The sequence below is a fragment of the Macaca fascicularis genome, chromosome 4, assembly GCF_037993035.2.
Source record: "Macaca fascicularis isolate 582-1 chromosome 4, T2T-MFA8v1.1".
Taxonomy (NCBI): Eukaryota; Metazoa; Chordata; class Mammalia; order Primates; family Cercopithecidae; genus Macaca; species Macaca fascicularis.
In genome coordinates, this window is record NC_088378.1 from 142,873,560 (window position 1) to 142,891,323 (window position 17,764).

The window sequence follows — 17,764 nt, forward strand, 5'->3', positions numbered from 1 at the left end:
ATGAATAGATTGCACAAATTTTCTCCCATTCTGTATGATGTCTGTTTGCTCTGATGATAGTTTCTTTTGCTGTGCAGAAGCTCTTTTGTTTAATTAGATCCCATATGTCAATTTTTACTTTTGTGGCAGATGCTTTTGGCGATTTCATCATAAAATCTTTGCCCATCCCTATGTCCGGAATGGTATTGCCTAGATTTTCTTCCAGGGTTTTTCTAGTTGTGGGTTTTACATTTACGTCTTTAATCCATCTTGAGTTAACTTTTGTGTAAAATGTAAGGAGGGGGTCCAGTTTCCATTTTCAGCATTTGGCTAGCCAGTTCTCCCAGCATCATTTATTAAATAGGCAGTCATTTCCCCATTGCTTGTTTTTGTCAGGTTTGTTGAAGATCAAATAGTTGTAGATGTGCGGTCTCTTTTCTGAGTTCTCTATTCTGTCCCATTGGTTTATGTGCCTGTTTTTGTAGCCTTGTCATATAGTTCTAAGTGGGGTAGCCTGATGCCTCCAGCTTTTTTTTTTTTTTTTTTTTGCTTAGGATTCTCCTGGCTATCCAAGCTCTTTTTGGATCCATATGAATTTTAAAATAGATTTTTCTAATTCCATGATAAGCTTCTCTTTTTAAATTCATGATTAAAAGTTTGAGACATCACAGAGCTTTGGGTGCTGAGGGAAACACAGTTGGAGACACAGTAGGGAGATACAACAGTATCTGTGAGTTTTTCCTGCCAATACCATTGTTATTAAATAACAGTGTTCTCTTCAATGAGTTAAGACAGTCGAGAACATAGAGTAATTGGATAAAATAGTTCCAAGACTTCAATCCATTAAAACTAATACCTGAAAATAAGTCTTTGTTTTGTCTAAGATGTCTCAAACTTAGTGGAAATATGCCCCAAGCACCAATTTTCTTATTGAAATATCATCTTCACTAAACATTTGCCTACACTTAAAAAAAAAAAAAAACTAAAAAAAAAAAAAAAAAAAAACCTCTGTGGAGTAGCTGTTCTTTTGTTTCTTTACTTCTCTAATAAAGTTGCATTCACTTAGAAAAAAATTGCCTAATCAAATTGCTTTCCATTTACAAAAACATGAATCTCATACTTTATTCAGCACATCTAGCTTAACACGATGCCAATAACTTTGGTTTGATGCCGTAGCCCGAAATGGTTAGCTCGAATTGAGAAACAAGTTGTTTTATTTTTCCAAAAACTGGCTATTCGGTGGACATTCTATAATAAACTTAACATCTTCTGTTGTTTTAGCCAATGAGATGTGATAGAAGTGATTTGAACACCACTATGATTCTATATAGCACTCTATTATGTGCTTCTGATTTTTTTTTTTCTTTTTAGCAGTCCTATTCTGTTTTCCATTCGTATTTACTATTCCATTACTGGATATTCCTTCCTACTCTGTTTGTTTCATTTGTTTTGATCAATGATGTGCATTTCCAATTCTGTAAAAGTTTAATTCAGTTTTATGTGTGGTAAATTGTAACATCAAATCCTTTGCAACACTGAATTACCTTGCACAGCAAATTAAACATTGTATAATTGAAAATCTAGAGAGATGCCAGTGAGCCAAGGATCAAATGGCTTATTTGTAGCCAAGGTCATTTTCTTGGCATCCTGGTCCTGTCTGTCATGTGGCTCCTTACAGATCTCTGTGGTTTTCTTCGAATGTAAGTAGTTCTTGTTAAGAATCCTTGTAGTGAACTTTGAAATTCTTTTCTCTTTCATTTCTATTAAAAAAACAGGTATATTTTAATTTGGAAAACTCTGTTTAGGAATTACAATCAAGCAACTACCAGGGTGCCCAGCACTGGTGTAAAACACAGAACCTGTAAAGCTCCCCTGAGCTGCTGCCCATTCGCTTCTGCCAGAAGGAGACTCCATCCTGAACCTGTGATTTTTCTTATTTTGTATTTCCTTAAAGATTTGTGCAGTAAGTGTATACACACAGACACACACACACACATACATACATATATATATAAGCCCAAAGCAAATATCAGTTAGTTTTGCTGCTTTTTAAGCCTCCTATACAGCAAATTCCTACTGCATTTATTCTCCCATGATGCACATTACATATAGGAGTTATTTGTGGTGTGGGAGACTGTCTTCATTCATTTTTACTGCTGAAGGTTTACATTTTATGGTTGTACCACAATTTCACTACTTTCCTATTGATGTATATGTGGCTGATTCCACTATTTGCCATATACATTAATGTGCCTGTCTCCTGTGCACATGGGTAAGAAAGCCCCCCAGAGTGGATGAATAGGAATGGGTTGGTTGGATGATACGTTGTATGGACTTTAATCATACTAGATAATGATAATATGATTTCCAAAGTGATTGTGGCTACTTAAACTTTTACAATAATGTGTAATACTTGATGATGTGTTCTGAAAACACTGCAATGAAGGAATTGAGTTAAAAGTCACTGTCTTGGCAGTAGAATTACAGCAGGCATTTTCATTCAGACTCTGTGAATAACTTCCTGTTGTTTACTTGTTTCTTATATACCGTGGCATTACACTTTTGGCATATAGATTCAGAAAATGCTTACTTATAGCACAATCACACAGGGTTATTTTATATTTAGGAAAATTTCATAAGAAAAAGGAAAAAATGGAGGAACGGAGGGAAAGAAGGAGGAATGGAAGGAAAAGTGAAAGAAGAAAAGAAGGAAGAGGAAAAGGAAGGAAAGGGGAGTGAGAAGGAGGGAGGGTGAGAGGTTGAATGGAGATACAGAAGAAAAAGAGGAAGGGAGGGACAGAAGGAAGGAGAAAGGGAAGGAACAAAGGAGAAAAGAAATGAAAAGAATAGGTGTTGAGAAACTAGAAATCCTATGTATGGCTAATATTATCGAAAAGGGAGAAAATAAAACAGGTGTAGTTAACTTCTATAGAATAATGGACATATAAGAGGGCTTCATGAGTTATCCATTGCTGTGTAACAAACTACCCCCAAATTTAGTGACTTAAAGCCATGAACATTGACAAACTCAAAAGCATAATACAAATACCAGCAAAATGGAGCCAATGCAGGTAGAATAAGTTGAATAAACAAAAGGATTTTACAAATTAGAATAAGTAAGAGGACACTGGTGTGCAGATGAAAATGATTTTGTAGTCCAGATACTCCAAAAAGCAAGTTCCATCATGAGATTAAAGTTACAGCATTTTATAGGGGACACACCTGTCAGAAGGTATAGCGAGGGAGACAGGTTACCCTGAGAAAGGCAACAGACCAAGATGCGAGTGTGACGCCCCCCTGTGATGGACAGAAGGAGAGAAGGTTTACTGGACATGTCCTAGACCACAGGCAATCTAAGGAGAGTTAAGCAAGGCCATAGAGGAGTCCTCGAGGTACAGTTGGTCATCAGAGGACTCCCCTGTCTCCCAGGAATGTCCTGCCTTAGTGTCACTGATATAACCCGTCACTGGTTGGGAACAGCCCATGGGAAGCAGAGCCTCAGCACCAATGCTACTGAGGGTGTCAGAGCCACAAGAGCAGGGCCTTGGGAGATTACCCAGGAGTGTGACTCAAACCTTCTGCCCAGATGGGTCTGCGCCCTTTGAAATCAAGTCGTCTCAGGCTGAATTGCTGGATGATTCTGCTCACACTTAAAATGAGGCAAGGGGAACCAGAAGGCCCCCAGGCGGATCTCTGGTTTCCACACACACTTCTGCCCTCATTGTGTGAAAGTAGCCATGCCTTCTCTTGGGGATGAGGATCTATTACCTGGGCCTGGAGAGGAGGAGAATCCTCTTTTCACCAGGTGGTCTCTGGGCACACACTGTCCAAACTTCTCTGGTGACAACCGTCATGAGTAGTTCAGTGGGCTGTCTTTTGTCTCCTTTTAAGGGTACCCTCCTTGGAAAGCAGGACCTCGTACCCTGTTCAAAGATAAAACATGCAAAATACCCCATTAGGTGAATCTAAGGGATTGGACATGGAGCCAAACCTGCTTCCGCCTTTTGATTTCTGGACCCACATGTTCTTCCAATTGAGAACACAGCACCATGGAGACGTCTCTGATTCAAACAATGCACCATGTCTTGAACGATGGCACCCACCCCTCAGAGTGCTTCCTCCAGGCTGGCACTGAGCTGTGCCTGTAGAAGACCTGTGCAGCATTCCTTGTGGCTGGCAGCCCCTGGGTGGTGCAGATGGTGATAGGATTAGTGGAACCCACAGCTGTGGAAACTGTAAAACTTTCCATGCCAAGTGGCTCCTTCAGGCAGATAATGGGCTAGGAGCACCGTCTGGCCTGCAGACCAAGAATGTCAACAGCACCCAGAGAGTGGTGCTGGCTGAGTGTCTTAGAGCAGGACAGGAAAACACCCATGGAATAGGAGCCTATCCCTGTGAAGATGAACCTCTGGCCCTTCCAGGATGGAAGTAGCTAATTGTAGTCAACTTATTACTTAGTGGCTAGCTAGTCACTTAAAAAATAGTGCTCCATGGCCGGGTGCTGTGGCTCACGCCTGTAATCCCAGCACTTTGGGAGGCCAAGATGGGCGGTTCACGAGGTCAGGAGATCGAGTCCATCCTAACTAACATGGTGAAACTCCTGTCTCTACTAAAAATACAAAAAAATTAGCCAGGCATGGTGGCGGGCACCTGCTCTACCAGTGATATCCAGACAACATAAAAGCTGCAATGGCAGAGCGGTTTGGTCGTTCGTTGGGGTTGTGTCGGTTCTTAACTCGGCGATTGCGGCTGTTCTTTGGGCAGCGGAAGCGGCACGGTGGTCAGAGAAGTGGCCTGAAACTTCGGCGCTGGGCGAAAGAAAATGGCCCGAACCAAGCAGACTGCTCGTAAATCCACCGGTGGGAAAGCGCCCCGCAAACAGCTGGCCACAAAAGCCGCCAGGAAAAGCGCTCCCTCTACTGGCGGGGTGAAGAAGCCTCATCGCTACAGGCCCGGGACCGTGGCGCTTAGAGAGATTCATCGTTATCAGAAGTCGACCGAGCTGCTCCTCCGGAAGCTGCCCTTCCAGAGGTTGGTGAGGGAGATCGCTCAGGATTTCAAAACCGACCTGAGGTTTCAGAGCGCGGCCACTGGTGTGCTGCAGGAGGCTAGCGAAGTGTACCTGGTGGGTCTGTTCGAAGATACTAATCTGTGTGCCCTCCACACTAAGAGAGTCACCATCATGCCCAAAGACATCCAGTTGGCTCGCCGGATACGGGGAGAGAGAGCTTAAGTGAAGGCAGTTTTTATGGCGTTTTGTAGTAAATTCTATAAAATACTTTGGTTTAATTTGTGACTTTTTTTTGTAAGAAATTGTTTATAATATGTTGCATTTGTACTTAAGTCATTCCATCTTTCACTCAGGATGAATGCGAAAAGTGACTGTTCACAGACCTCAGTGATGTGAGCACTGTTGCTCAGGAGTGACAAGTTGCTAATATGCAGAAGGGATGGATGATATTTCTTGCTTCTCATGATGCATGTTTCTGTATGTTAATGACTTGTTGGGTAGCTATTAAGGTACTAGAATTGATAAATGTGTACAGGGTCCTTTTGCAATAAAACTGGTTATGACTTGATCCAAGTGTTTAACAATTTGGGCTGTGAAGTCTGACCATACATCACTGTGATAGAATGTGGGCTTTTTCAAGGGTGAAGATACAAGTCTTAACCACAGTGTAACTTACAGTTTCCTTTAAAAAAAAAAAAAAAAAAAGTAAACCTGGCAGCTATAGAATACACTATGTGCATTTATAATAGCTATTTTATATATTGTAGTGTCAACATTTTTAAATTAAATGTTTTACATTCAAAAAAAATAAAATAAAATAAAAGCTGCAATGATAACTCCTACTTGGTCATACCTGGAGCAATCTAGTTCATTCTTTAGGCCTCATCAGGCTTCCTCAGGTACAGGTTACTGGATTACATAGAGACAATAGCCCCAACACCACCCTGCATCCTTCAGCTCTCTAATGTTGGTGCAACCCCCCTTCAGTTCTTTCCGCGTCTTCCACAAGACCCAACCTGGGACACACTATGATTTCTGATTTGGCCAGGATGGGGGCAGTGTCAGAGGTTTCCCTTTGTCTTTCAGCACAATGAGAGCCCTCACTCCACAGACTAGGGACCCAGTGTGGGGGTGGCTCCACTTAGCAGTGCATCAGTGTCAATTATGCACTCAGGGAATTGGAAGATAACCAGGGCTGGGTCTGTGAATCCAGTGGTCCCATTGTGGGCCATAATGTGTCCAGGTTTACTCCCTTACCTCCGTAAGCCCCACTGTGATGGGAAACATGATGGTGCTGTGGGCATCTGGGCATCAGTGTCCCCTCACAAGCAGTGTCAATAATCCCCCCAGTTCTGCCTGTTTCCTTTCTCCAGTGTACAGTCTCCTGAGTAAATGACTATAGGTTCCTTTGCTGGAGGACTGAGGGAATTGTCCCGGCATATACTTTCACGAGGTTACAGGGTCTTCCTCCTAGGGATATGGACTCCACATCTGTCACTGGGATCTGAATCTGAATCTTGGCTGAGGTCTAGGCATTGAGGATGGGATCATGACTGTATTGGGTCAAAAACCTTTACCCTCTTCGTCAATTCTTGCTTTATTATCATAAATATCAACCAGTGCCCTTGTTAGTTGCCTGTCCTAACCCTGGGACACCAAACTCTATTAACCTTCCCCACATTCCCTGCAGCTTGAGTCCTCTTGGCTGCCCCTCTGAGGCTGACATAGTAATGGTGCTGTCTGGCTTTTGCAGGTCACTGCCACCACTTGGTCTTTGTCTCTTCAGGACCACACCCTCCCCAGGGATATAAATAAATGCAACACTGGGACCATCTTTACTACCGTCACATCCAGCTTGCAGAGGACAACACCCCGACACTTCTTAGTGATGCAGCTCCCTCTTGCCATCATGTTCCTGAGGCTCTGGTGGAAGGTGTGCATTCTGGATCCTCTTGTGGAGCATGGTCTTGGTGGGGCTTCACCATGCCCAATTCACTCAGCCTCGTTATTCCATCCTCTACTTGTTCTAGGGCAACTAAGATATGTCTACCTTGTTGAGATTTGGGAATCATTTTATCTAAATTCACTCCAGCAGTGGGTTTACCCCCACTTATCGAAATTCTGGGGTGTCTGATAAACCCATGCCCTGAGATAGTGCCTCCAAGCCAATGGATTTACATTAATCCAGCCTGACATTCTGACCCCTTCATCACACACCCTCAAATTTCAGTCCCAGAAGTGCTCCCCGTGCTCCTATTGGGACACGCCGGCTGGTTCCTGCAAAGCTCCTGAGTGAGATTCCCAACGCATCACAGGGATGAGGCTTCTGCAGCATCTTCCAGCATAGGAAGTGGGAACCATTGCTAGAGAAGGGTGAGCCTCCTCTGTATGCCCAGAGGATCCGGGCGGCACCCATCGGATGATCTTGTTCCAAAATGCGGAATCTCAGGTTTCCCCACCATGGCCCTGACTTTCCTATAACGGGCCTGCACTGGCTGAGTGTCAGACATCTCTGGAGCACTGTGGCTCTCATAATGTTGTCTTCAGCTGCTATTCCGTGGTATCTATCCTTTCGCTGCAGGAGATAAAGGCTTCTCCATGAGGCACTGCAGAGGCTCTCACACGTAGCCAGTGACAGCTGTGAACAATCTGCAGATTCTCATTATCCTTTTATAGGGCATCAACACAGCTGGGAAGTAACCAGCCAAATCCACTGTCTTTGTGGGTTTCTCCCCAATTCCATCATTATGTGCAGGGCATTCTAGCACCCCACCTGCCACAGCTTCTTTTAACCAGGACATCGTCTCAGGTTAGCACTGGTGACACCCACAGCAGCTCAGCTGCACCTTGTGCCACGGACTGTCTGTGTCCCCCACTAACCCAGATGGCATCCTCTTGGCCTGCCAGGCAGTGGGAAAGCTTATTTCAAATTCCAATTTTTGCCCATTTTCACCCTTGATACCTCTTTGTGGTATCACCCTTGATACCCTGTGTTAGCTATGGTCTCCTCAGGAGCAGACCCCAATACAGTATTAAACATGCAAGGACTTATTAAGGGAAATGCTTGTGAGAGAAATTCAGGAGAGAGACAGAAATCACTGGGAAAGCCATCAGACCACACTGCAACTCTGAGCCCCAGTGAAGGAGAGAGGGCAGGAAGGTCAGCTGGAAACATCCTAGACCCTGTGCAGGCTAAGGGAAATTCGGTAAAGGTGGCAGGGAGCCCTGGAGCCTCAGTCAGCCTTCAGAATAGAAATATTCCTGCCTTCCTCAATCAGGAAAAAGCCAAGGCAGGTGTGGTCTCAGAGCAAACATGACAATAGATTTCAGGCTGCAACAGCTGGAGCATCATCAATTATTCTTCCTCTACCTGAGGGCCTGGGATGTGCATCCTCATGACTGCCACAATGATCCACTAGAGTAAGAGGAAAAGGGATGATGATGGAGGGAAAAAAGATATTAATTGATGAACTAACACCTTTAAGTAGATGAGAAGAGATGATGTTCAGGGCACCCACAGAGGTACCTTCTGTGTTTGGGAGCAGGATGGTTAACACACAGCAATCCCCATGTAGAAAAATGCCTGCCATGTGGTGCAGCTGCAAATGCATGAGTAAACAGTGGTGGAATCTGGGAAGTTGTCTTCTAATGTGTTCAGTTTTGTCAGTGAAGTAGGAAGCAAGGTCATTAGCTGAAGTAAGAATGGAGAAGAAGGTTTGGATATGTGAGCACAGAGAGAAGGCGTGTAAGAGTCACCCAGGCCCGGAGGGGGCTGAGAGTGAGCCATGCAGGGAGAGGGTGATTGCTGGCCGTGGTGGGGGCTCCCCATGAGGTTTGGGTCGTGAAGGTACAGAGAACAGTCAGTGTGCTGTGTGCTGCTCTCCTGCAGCTCAGGGGGCAGGTGCAGTGTAGGCAGTGGTGGAATCCACCAGCTATGTAGTTTTGCCAAGCAAGTGTGACAATGCAAGAGAGAGGCAAGGGAAGTATGGAAATTATTTACTACAGAATCCAAAATGGGTGAGAAGGTGAATCCAAGCACTGAGGGAGAGGGAGGATATGGCAGGATCACTGGACTAGGAATCCCAAGGGGGTGGAAGGATTGTTGGAATTGATGTACTACAGAATGGACTCCACGCCTGGAAAGCAGGCACATAAGCAATGAGTGTTTCACTGATATTGCATCACAGCATATAATAAGATAATAGTATCAGTGTCCTCAGAGCCTGTGACTACCCTGAAAGGGATGAGTGGAAAGATGGTCAGAGAGTGGGAAGTGTGAAATTGAGAGTGTGGAAGGGCTGGGCTTCTTTGCCATGAGGAAGCCTAGGGGATAAGAAGAGCATGAGATTAGGCAGAGAGAGGACATGGTTATGAAGGAAAGGGGTTCCAGGACCTGAGAGGCCGTGGAGCATGGACACCTTCTCTGCTGTATAGGTGTCTATTGCTGCCATAAAAATTACCACAAACCAAGCGGCTTTAAACAGCACCTAATTATCATGCCACAGTCCTGTGGGCTGTAAGTCCACACAGTCTCATGGGGCTAAGATCATAGTATGGACAAGTCTGTGTTCCTTCCTGGAGATTCTGGGGAAGAATCCACATCCAAGCTCATTCAGTTCTTGTCTGCATTCACCTCCTTGCAGAGAGAACAGAGCTTCCCACTTTCTTGTTGGGAACCACCCTTAGCTCCTAGAGACTTCTCTCTGCCACTCACGTATGGTGCCTAAAGCACATCTAATCCTCCTGCTTGGAAACTCTGATCTCCCCTTTGCTGTGTCTCCTCTGCCTTCCTCCTCTGCAGCATCTGACTCCATCCAGAGCAGATTCTCTACTTTTAATGGCTCATGTGATTTGATTGGGCCACACAGAGAGTCCAGGATAATCTCCCTATTTTAAAGTCCTTTATCTTCATTACATGAGTAATGTCCCTTTTGCCATGTAATGCAAGCTGTTCACAAGTTCCAAGGGCTAAGACTGGACCTCTTTGGGGACTATTACTCAGCCTGCCACATCTGCATATGTCAAGGTCACAAAGAATCAAGGAGACAGCCCTGCTGAAGATGGTGATGGTGATCCAGGAGCTACAAGAGTCAGGATTGAAAGGAACGGCCTGGGGCCCGCAGAGAATGGCTACAGTGAGGGAAGTGGGGCCTAGTCTGATGACAGCTTAGGGGTTTTAGGGAGGAGGGAGGCAGAAAGGTCTGAGAACCACAGTGAGGAGCAAGGACCCCACCTCATCTCTGAAGCCAGGGGTACAAGTTCCTGGGAAACTCCCCCATATGGAGGAACTTCAGAGGGGGTCATGTCCTCAGGAAGGCCCAGGTTCCTGCTAGAGCTTCGAGGTGAGGGAACATCCTGAGAAGAATGAGGAGGTTTTGCTGATCGTGGACTGTGGATTCCAAGTGGTGCAGTGGGAAGATTTCTGGAGTTACGTAGGGGACATGGTGTGGGGAGAGAATAGGAGTGTGCGGAGCCTTGTGGGGATGCAAGTGTAGGGAATGTGGGGGACCCACTGTGACTGACACAAACAGGGAAAGGGCATGAGGAGCTCAGTCCGGGTGGACTCAAGGCAGACGATGGTGCTGAGGCTGTGGTTGAAGAGGGAGGAGGAGCAGGGGTGGCTCTCACCTGGGCTCTGTCCATGGAGGTGAGGATGGTGAGGTGGTTGGGTCTTAGTGCTGTGTGGACCTTCTGGTGATGGATGGAGTGTCTGAGGGAGGAGGGGTCTTAGAGGATTCATTCGTGACCCTGAGGGAGGGTGTGCTCGCTCCAGGTCCCAGGTCTGCCCTGACACCTTTCTTTCTGGCTTAGGGCTCCCTACTGTAAATTATTTGGGGTTAGTCCATTTTGGAGTCTATAACCTAAAGCCAAAACTAAGATGGTTGAAATGTCATTTTCATGAAGCTTTGTTATTAGCATATCATACAGACTGTCTTGCAAAAGTCTCATTTTTTTTTTTTTTTTTTCTAAATGACTGTCGATCTTGTTTTAAATTTACAAACGGGGTTAATTTATCTCCACTGTTAATTGGTTGTGGATTGTTTAATTTTGTACTGTGTAGTTTTACATATCTATAACAACAGTAGTTTGGGCCTCTTATATTCTAATAATTAAGACTGGAAGCTGTGTACACATTGCAGTTCACGCATGAGTCATGCATAACCCTAGCACTATGAGACAAGTGGGAAAGTTTCTCTCTCCTAAAATTTTGCGAAGGTTCTGAGTTCTTTTTCCACTGAGTGGGAATAAGTCAGCTAGTGACGAACGTGAGGTCTTAGGCCTCATCTAAAGGTGATTCAGCTCCCAACTGTGAGAAGTGCTGACCCATAGGAAGGCCTCCCTGCCTGGTTCCTGGACCCCTACACCATGGCAGCGGCCATCTTCCCCCCCACTGCAGAGTGATGTCCCAGATAGCAAGCTGGCTAGCCACTGCCAGCTTTGGGGCAGTGTTGTCTTTTAAGGCATGGGTTTTTGTCTCAGGATCTTCCTGTTCCCAGATGACCAAAACTGGGGTCATCCACTCTTTTCTGAGCCACCTCTGCCCAGAGACCTGTGGCTATGCCCTCCAGTCACAACAGAACACCCTTTCAGAACACCCTGCAGGAAGCCGACATCTCTATACAGACTCACATGAATGGTGTGTGCACAGAGCTTCGGTTCTAGTTCAGGAGGTGTGGAGGGAGGCTCACTAGTCCAACAGAGGTTGAGGCTAGTACCAGTGTCATAAGCCAAGAGCCTAGATTGCAAGGGATACAAAGTGTCCAGACCTACCAGAGAAAGCAAACCCTTATAGCATGCAGGGCTAGACAGGGACAAGAAACAAGGTCATTCTGGGCCAGCAAGAAAAAGGAAAGGGAAATTACAGACACACCTCAGAGTTATTGCAGATTTGGTTTCAGACAATGCCAACAAAACAAGTCACAATTGTTTTGGTTTTGCAGTACATATAAAAATTATATTTATATTCTATTGTAGACTATTAAGTGTACAATAACATTATGTATAAAATAGATATGTACATACCTTAATTTATCATTATACTACTGCTAAAAAATGCAAACAGTCATCAGAGGCTTCAGCTAATACTAATATTTTTGCTGGACGAGGGTCTTGCCTCAATGTTGATGACTGCTGACTGACAACAACGGGGCGCTGTGGCAACTTCTTAAGACAATAAAGTTTGTGGCATGGATTGTAAAGCAGGAACCAGTGCTTAAGTAAGGCCAATATGAGTTTTCAATCTGTGAACCTGAATATGAACCCTCCAGGCCCTTCCACCAGCTAGCTATAGAGCCCTGGGCACATCTGGCCCACAGTTGGCCCTGACAGACACTTGCCCAGTGAGTGAGTGCTGAATGAACCCATCTGAGTCCGTTTCCTCATCTGCAAACCAGTGATGTAATTCCTGCCTTGCCAATTCAGAAGAATAAATGAGAAGAAACACAGTGCCGAGAAAAACAGACACAAGACCTGTGGAAGGCTGGGTACCAGTGCTCTGAAGCAAGTTCTACCTAAACTGACAGGAACATTTTTCACATCAGAAACAGGAGTTGGTCTGGGTTGTGTCTGAGACCAGGCTGAGAAGGAGGTGGAGGCAGCAGAGCAGGACAGGCGTGGGGCCTATGCAGGGCCAGGCACTGAAGTAAAGCCAAGGCCTGGAGAGAGCGGTCTCCGACTGTATTCTGGGCAACTCAGACTGCTCCCTGCCTCACACACCATGGTATTCCCTCTTCAAGGCTCTCTTACTGCTATTGTCTTCACCTCCTCCTGCCCTCCTGGTCCCTAGCACTCTAGGACTCACAGAGTTGCTGCTCTGAAAACCCCAAGGCAAGCATGGAAGAGCAGAACAGCTCCAGGGGCAGTGGGAAGATGAGGTCACCCTCACATGTTGACGGACACCAAGGGTGGGGGTGGAGGATGTGAAGGGGATCAGCACAGGAGTCCGGGGAGTATCCTCTAAATCCCACCCTGCACCAACCTCACCCCTGCAGCTCCTTGCCTAGTTATAGCTCTCAGCTCTCAGCTCCTTCCCACCCCCACCTCAGCCCAGACCTCAAGGCTCCCTCTCCCCACCCCCTCCAGAGCAGCACAGACTACAGAGTCACTGAACAGGAATTCCCCCTCATCTAACAGTTAATTATTTCTTAGTGGGGAGGTACAGCTGGTCCTCTCTTCCCAGTGACCCCATATCCTTGTTCAAGGAATCCAGTTGCACTCCCTGAGCCAGGAAACTCTATTTGCTCCCCCAGAGTCCTATGCCCAAGGCAAGGAGCTCACTGGGCTTCTCAGTACAGGGGCCTTAATCTAATGGGCTAGAAAAAGGAAAAGGGAGGTAGAATTCCTCCCTTAGAGCTGACCCTGCAACACAGGTTTTGAGGGTCTCAGCCCCCTGCCCTGGCTGATGCTCCTTTCACCACTGCCTCTCACCAGGGCCTTGAACCCCCCACACAGCTGATCTAGACCAAGCTGTGGAGTTGCTGGAGCAGCAGGTGGAGCTGGACCAGGCCCTGGTGGAAGGGCAGAAGGGGGTCAGGGGCCCAGGCTCTGGTGCTCAAGGTCCAGAAGCTGAAGGAACAGATGAGGAGGTACCAGTGGAGTCTGGGAGGAGACACTCAAGCTTCCCACCAGTGCCCACGGCACCCTCCATCCATGGAAATACTGTGCGCCACCCCCCAGTAGCCCTGGGATCAGAAACATCCCAGTCTCTTTCAGGCCAAATAAAGCAGAAGAGACCCCAACAAAGGGCTGACAATTGGCAGGTAATGGGGGAGCCAGGGCTCTGCAGTCTTAGTCCCATCCTCCTTTGACCTCACAGCAGGGCACCCAGACCTTAAAAGAATTTACCCTGGACCATGCCCTAAAATAACCTCACCCCAAATACAATAAAACGAAAGAGCACCCACACATAATGCAGATGCACTTGTGTTTCATGTTTAGTTGTGTTAAAAATTCTGACAATCAGTAATGAGGGTTCAGAAGTGGTGCTAATGCAGAAGAGGGAAGCTCTGGGGTAGGGGTAGAGGCTTTCAGGGGTGGGGGCAGCAGGGTCTCCTTCACCCCTACCCTACTGTCCTCTCCTGAAGGGCAGATAGTCACATTCCAGAATGAGCGAGTATCCTACCGCATCTGTTCAACTGAGTAGGAAACATGGCACAGTGAGAATAAGGCATGAAAAGGGCAAAGCCGGGCAGGAACACACAGCACACATGCGGATGCTGGTGTACTGCGTGGGTTCAGAGGATGGACTTGGGGATGGGGCATGAGATGTAATATGATGAGGGAAGATAGAGACCCCACACAGAGGCCAGGAAAATATCCCAACAGAGCATCAAAGGCCAGGGGGCATGAACCAGTCAAGTGTCCATTATGCAACAGATGCCCGTGACCAACGTGATGAGATTGAAGACAAACACACTAAGGAACAGGGAGGACCTAAGGGTTTCATGAGATCAGCACTCGCTATGGAGGAGACGTCTGTCTCATCAGTCATCTCACTATCACTGACCTCAAAGCGAGGCTGCCCATCACTGAGGATCCAGGCATCATTCTCATTTGACACAAGCATGATGGCCAAGCCCTATTCCAAACGAGTCTACTCTAGTCACCTGGAAGGAGACAGAGGGTAGAAACAGAAGACCCCAAAGTAGGAAAACACCCAGAGGGAGGGATGAGGATGTGAAATGTGAAAAGGTACAGAAAATAAGCAGGTAAGAGAGTGAGTGTCCCTCTGTGTGTGGAGCTTACCTGATTCACATGGGTCTCAGAATCTTCAGGCAAGTCATAGGTAAAGGCAGTTTTCACCTGCTCCATGTCCATGACTTGGCCAAATAGGTTGGTAGCCAAAGAATTAATCTTCAAACATCTTTTGGGGTCATTCTCAGACAAGTGCAGAACAACAGAAAATGTTAGTCACCTCAGGTGCATTCTTCTTCCCAGGTTTAGAAATGAACCACATGTAAGAGAAACCAAAGGCTGGAATTCTCATGGCACCCAGAAGACTGGACTAGGGACCTGGAGAGCCATGTGCCTGTCATTGCTCCACCACTCACGTGCTGTGTGACCTCAGGAGAAGCTCTCTACTCCCACGGCCTCTTCGATTCTTCTGTGCATCACGGACAAACCCCTCCATTCTAGCGACCTTACTGAAATGCAGGGAGGAACAAGTGATCAATGCGGAGGAAAAAATCAGTGGTGATATTTACTCCTAGACAAGACTCTTTAGGAAAATGTACCTTAAAAGCAGGTGAAAACATAGTATACTTGCAATCCCCTGCCAGAAAGTCTCTTTAGTTTAGTAATTATGATTGTTCATCATCTTTCTATAAAATAAGGGCAAAACTATTTCACTCAGTATCTCAAATAAATTAAATACAGTTTGTGATTCTATGTCAGCTTATGTCCACAACTTTTGCTCTGTGTGAAACTGAAAAGAATTGGGGACACATCCATGTTTATGTGGTGGCCAGGAAACCCACAAAGGCTTGGAAATGACCCTATATCATCCATTTTCCATGGACTCACTCTATGTTTTGGAATCCCAGGCAATTCATACTCTTAAAAAAATCACATGTTGATACATAGGACAGGGTAGAAAAGGTAATACTTCTGTTTTAATTTGCTAGGGCTGCCATAACAAAGTACCACAGGCTGGGTGAGTAAAATAATAAATACTTGTTGTCTCACAGTTCTGGAGGCTACAGGTACAAGGTCAAGCTGCTGCAGAGTTGCTTTTTTCTGAGGCCTCTCTCCTTGGCTTGTAGACAGCCACTTCTGTCTTCTCAACACAGGACTTCAACATATGAATTTTGGTTGGGGAAGGACACAATTCATCTCATAACAGCGTGGATCATCCTTGGTAGTGGATATTCTAAAAAAAACAAAAAAAAAAAAAAACAAAAAAAACAAACAAAAACAAAAACAAAAAAACAGAGAGAGAGTACATCCCTTTAGCTTGGTGCTTCATCTTAGTTTTCTGAAATTTTGGTCTTACCATAAGAACAAAAAAGGATAAGAAGCAAAGTTTAGTTTTTCCCAGAAGGTGAACCCTCCGTAAGTCTGAGTAATCCCAGACACCAAGAAGAGGTGTATGCAGTTCTCCAAAGTCTTACTTTCTCCAGGAATTCTGTTTCTTTTTAACTGGGAAGAAGATTCTCTCAGGAGAGCCACCTCTTCTGATGCCGTATGGGCTTCATTCTGCTGTGACTTACAAAAGGTAAAAGTTGATATTAATAAAAAGAAAATATTTGCCAAATTTTTAATATGCTCATTATTTTTGTACCGTTTAAAATGTCCCATTTGTGTTGAGCTTGTTTTAAAGTAATACATAACATTTGTACATGTTTATGGGGCACATGTGATCTTTGATGCATGCATGGAATGTGGAGTAATCAACTCAGGGTGTTTGGGGAACCCATCGCCTCAAACATTTGTCTTTTCTTTGTGTTGGGAACATTTAAAATCCACTCTTCTAACTATTTTAAATATACATTTTTGTTAGCTTTAGTTGGCCTGCTGTGCTTTAGAACATTAGAACTTATTTTTTGTATATAACTGAATGTTTGCACCCATTAATCTACCTTTCTACATCTTCCCACCCCTACGTTCTTCCCAACCTCTGGTAACTGTCATTCTACTCTCTACCTCCAGGAGATTAACATTTTTAGTTCACATATATGAGTGACAATGTGTGATATTTGTCTTTCCTTGCCTGGCTTATTTCACCTAACATGACCTCTGGTTCCATCCATGTTGCTGCAACTGACAGGATTTCATTCTTTTTTAAATGGCTGAATTGCATTCCATTGTGTATACATACTACAGTTACTTTATTCATTCACCCATTGATAAATTCACCCATTGATTTCACATCCTTGCCTTTGTGAACAGTGCTTCAATAAACATGGGTGTGCAGGTACTCTTTTCATATATTGATTTCATTTCCCTTGGATAAATACCCAGAATTAGAATTGTTACATGGGATAGTAGTTCCATTAATAGTTTCAGTTTTTTGAGAAATCACTCTACTGTTTCCCATAATGGCTGCACTAATTTACATTACCACCAACAGTGAATAACAGTTCCCCTTTCTTCACATGCTCACCAGCATCTATTATTTTTTTATTTTTTAATAATAGCCATTCTAACTAGGGTGAGATATATGTCACTGTAGTTTGATTTACATTTTCCTGGTATTTAGTGATGTTGAGTGTTTGTCATACACCTGTTGGCCACTTGTATGCCTCCTCTTAGGAAATGTCTATTCAGATCCTTTGTCCACTTTTTAATTGGATTATTTGTATTTTTTTACTGCTAAGTTTTGAGTTCCTTGTATATTCTAGATATTAGTCTAGAATATACTATTTGGATGAATATACTAGTTGGGTGAATACTTAGCAAATATTTTCACTATTCTACAGGTTATCTCTTCATTCTGTTGGATGTTTCCTTTGCTGTGTAGAAGCTTTTTAGCTTAGTATAGTTCCATTTGTCTATTTTTAGTTTTTCTGCCTGTGCTTTTGAGGTCTTAGCCATAAAATCTTTGCCTAGTCTCATGTCCTTTAGTGTTTCCCATATGTTTTCTTCTAGTAGTTTTATAGTATTGGGTCTTACATTTAAGTCTATAATCCCTTTTGAGTTGATTTTTGTATATGGTGAGGGATGGGGTCTAGTGACATTCTTCTGCATCTCGTAGCATTTTCCCAGCACCATTTATTTAAGAGACAGTTCTTTCCCCAGTGTATATTCTTGGTTCCTTTGTCAAAGGAACTCCTTTGA

The 17,764-nt window shown here is 44.7% G+C and overlaps 1 protein-coding gene and 1 long non-coding RNA gene across 2 annotated transcripts in view; both read left to right on the plus strand.

Annotated features, from left to right (window-relative positions):
• LOC123571637 (uncharacterized) overlaps positions 1 to 17,764 on the plus strand; it is a 155,617-nt gene that overhangs the window by 4,023 nt on the left and 133,830 nt on the right. The window lies entirely within an intron of this gene.
• LOC141406889 (histone H3.3A-like) lies at positions 4,794 to 5,558 on the plus strand. The gene has a single exon (XM_074038607.1). It carries the CDS (start codon positions 4,802 to 4,804, stop codon positions 5,210 to 5,212), a length of 411 nt encoding a protein of 136 aa, XP_073894708.1. The 5' UTR covers positions 4,794 to 4,801; the 3' UTR covers positions 5,213 to 5,558.

Bases quoted from the DNA above. Each gene is read 5' to 3' on its own strand.
- LOC141406889 (XM_074038607.1), top strand. From the start codon at position 4,802: ATGGCCCGAACCAAGCAGACTGCTCGTAAATCCACCGGTGGGAAAGCG.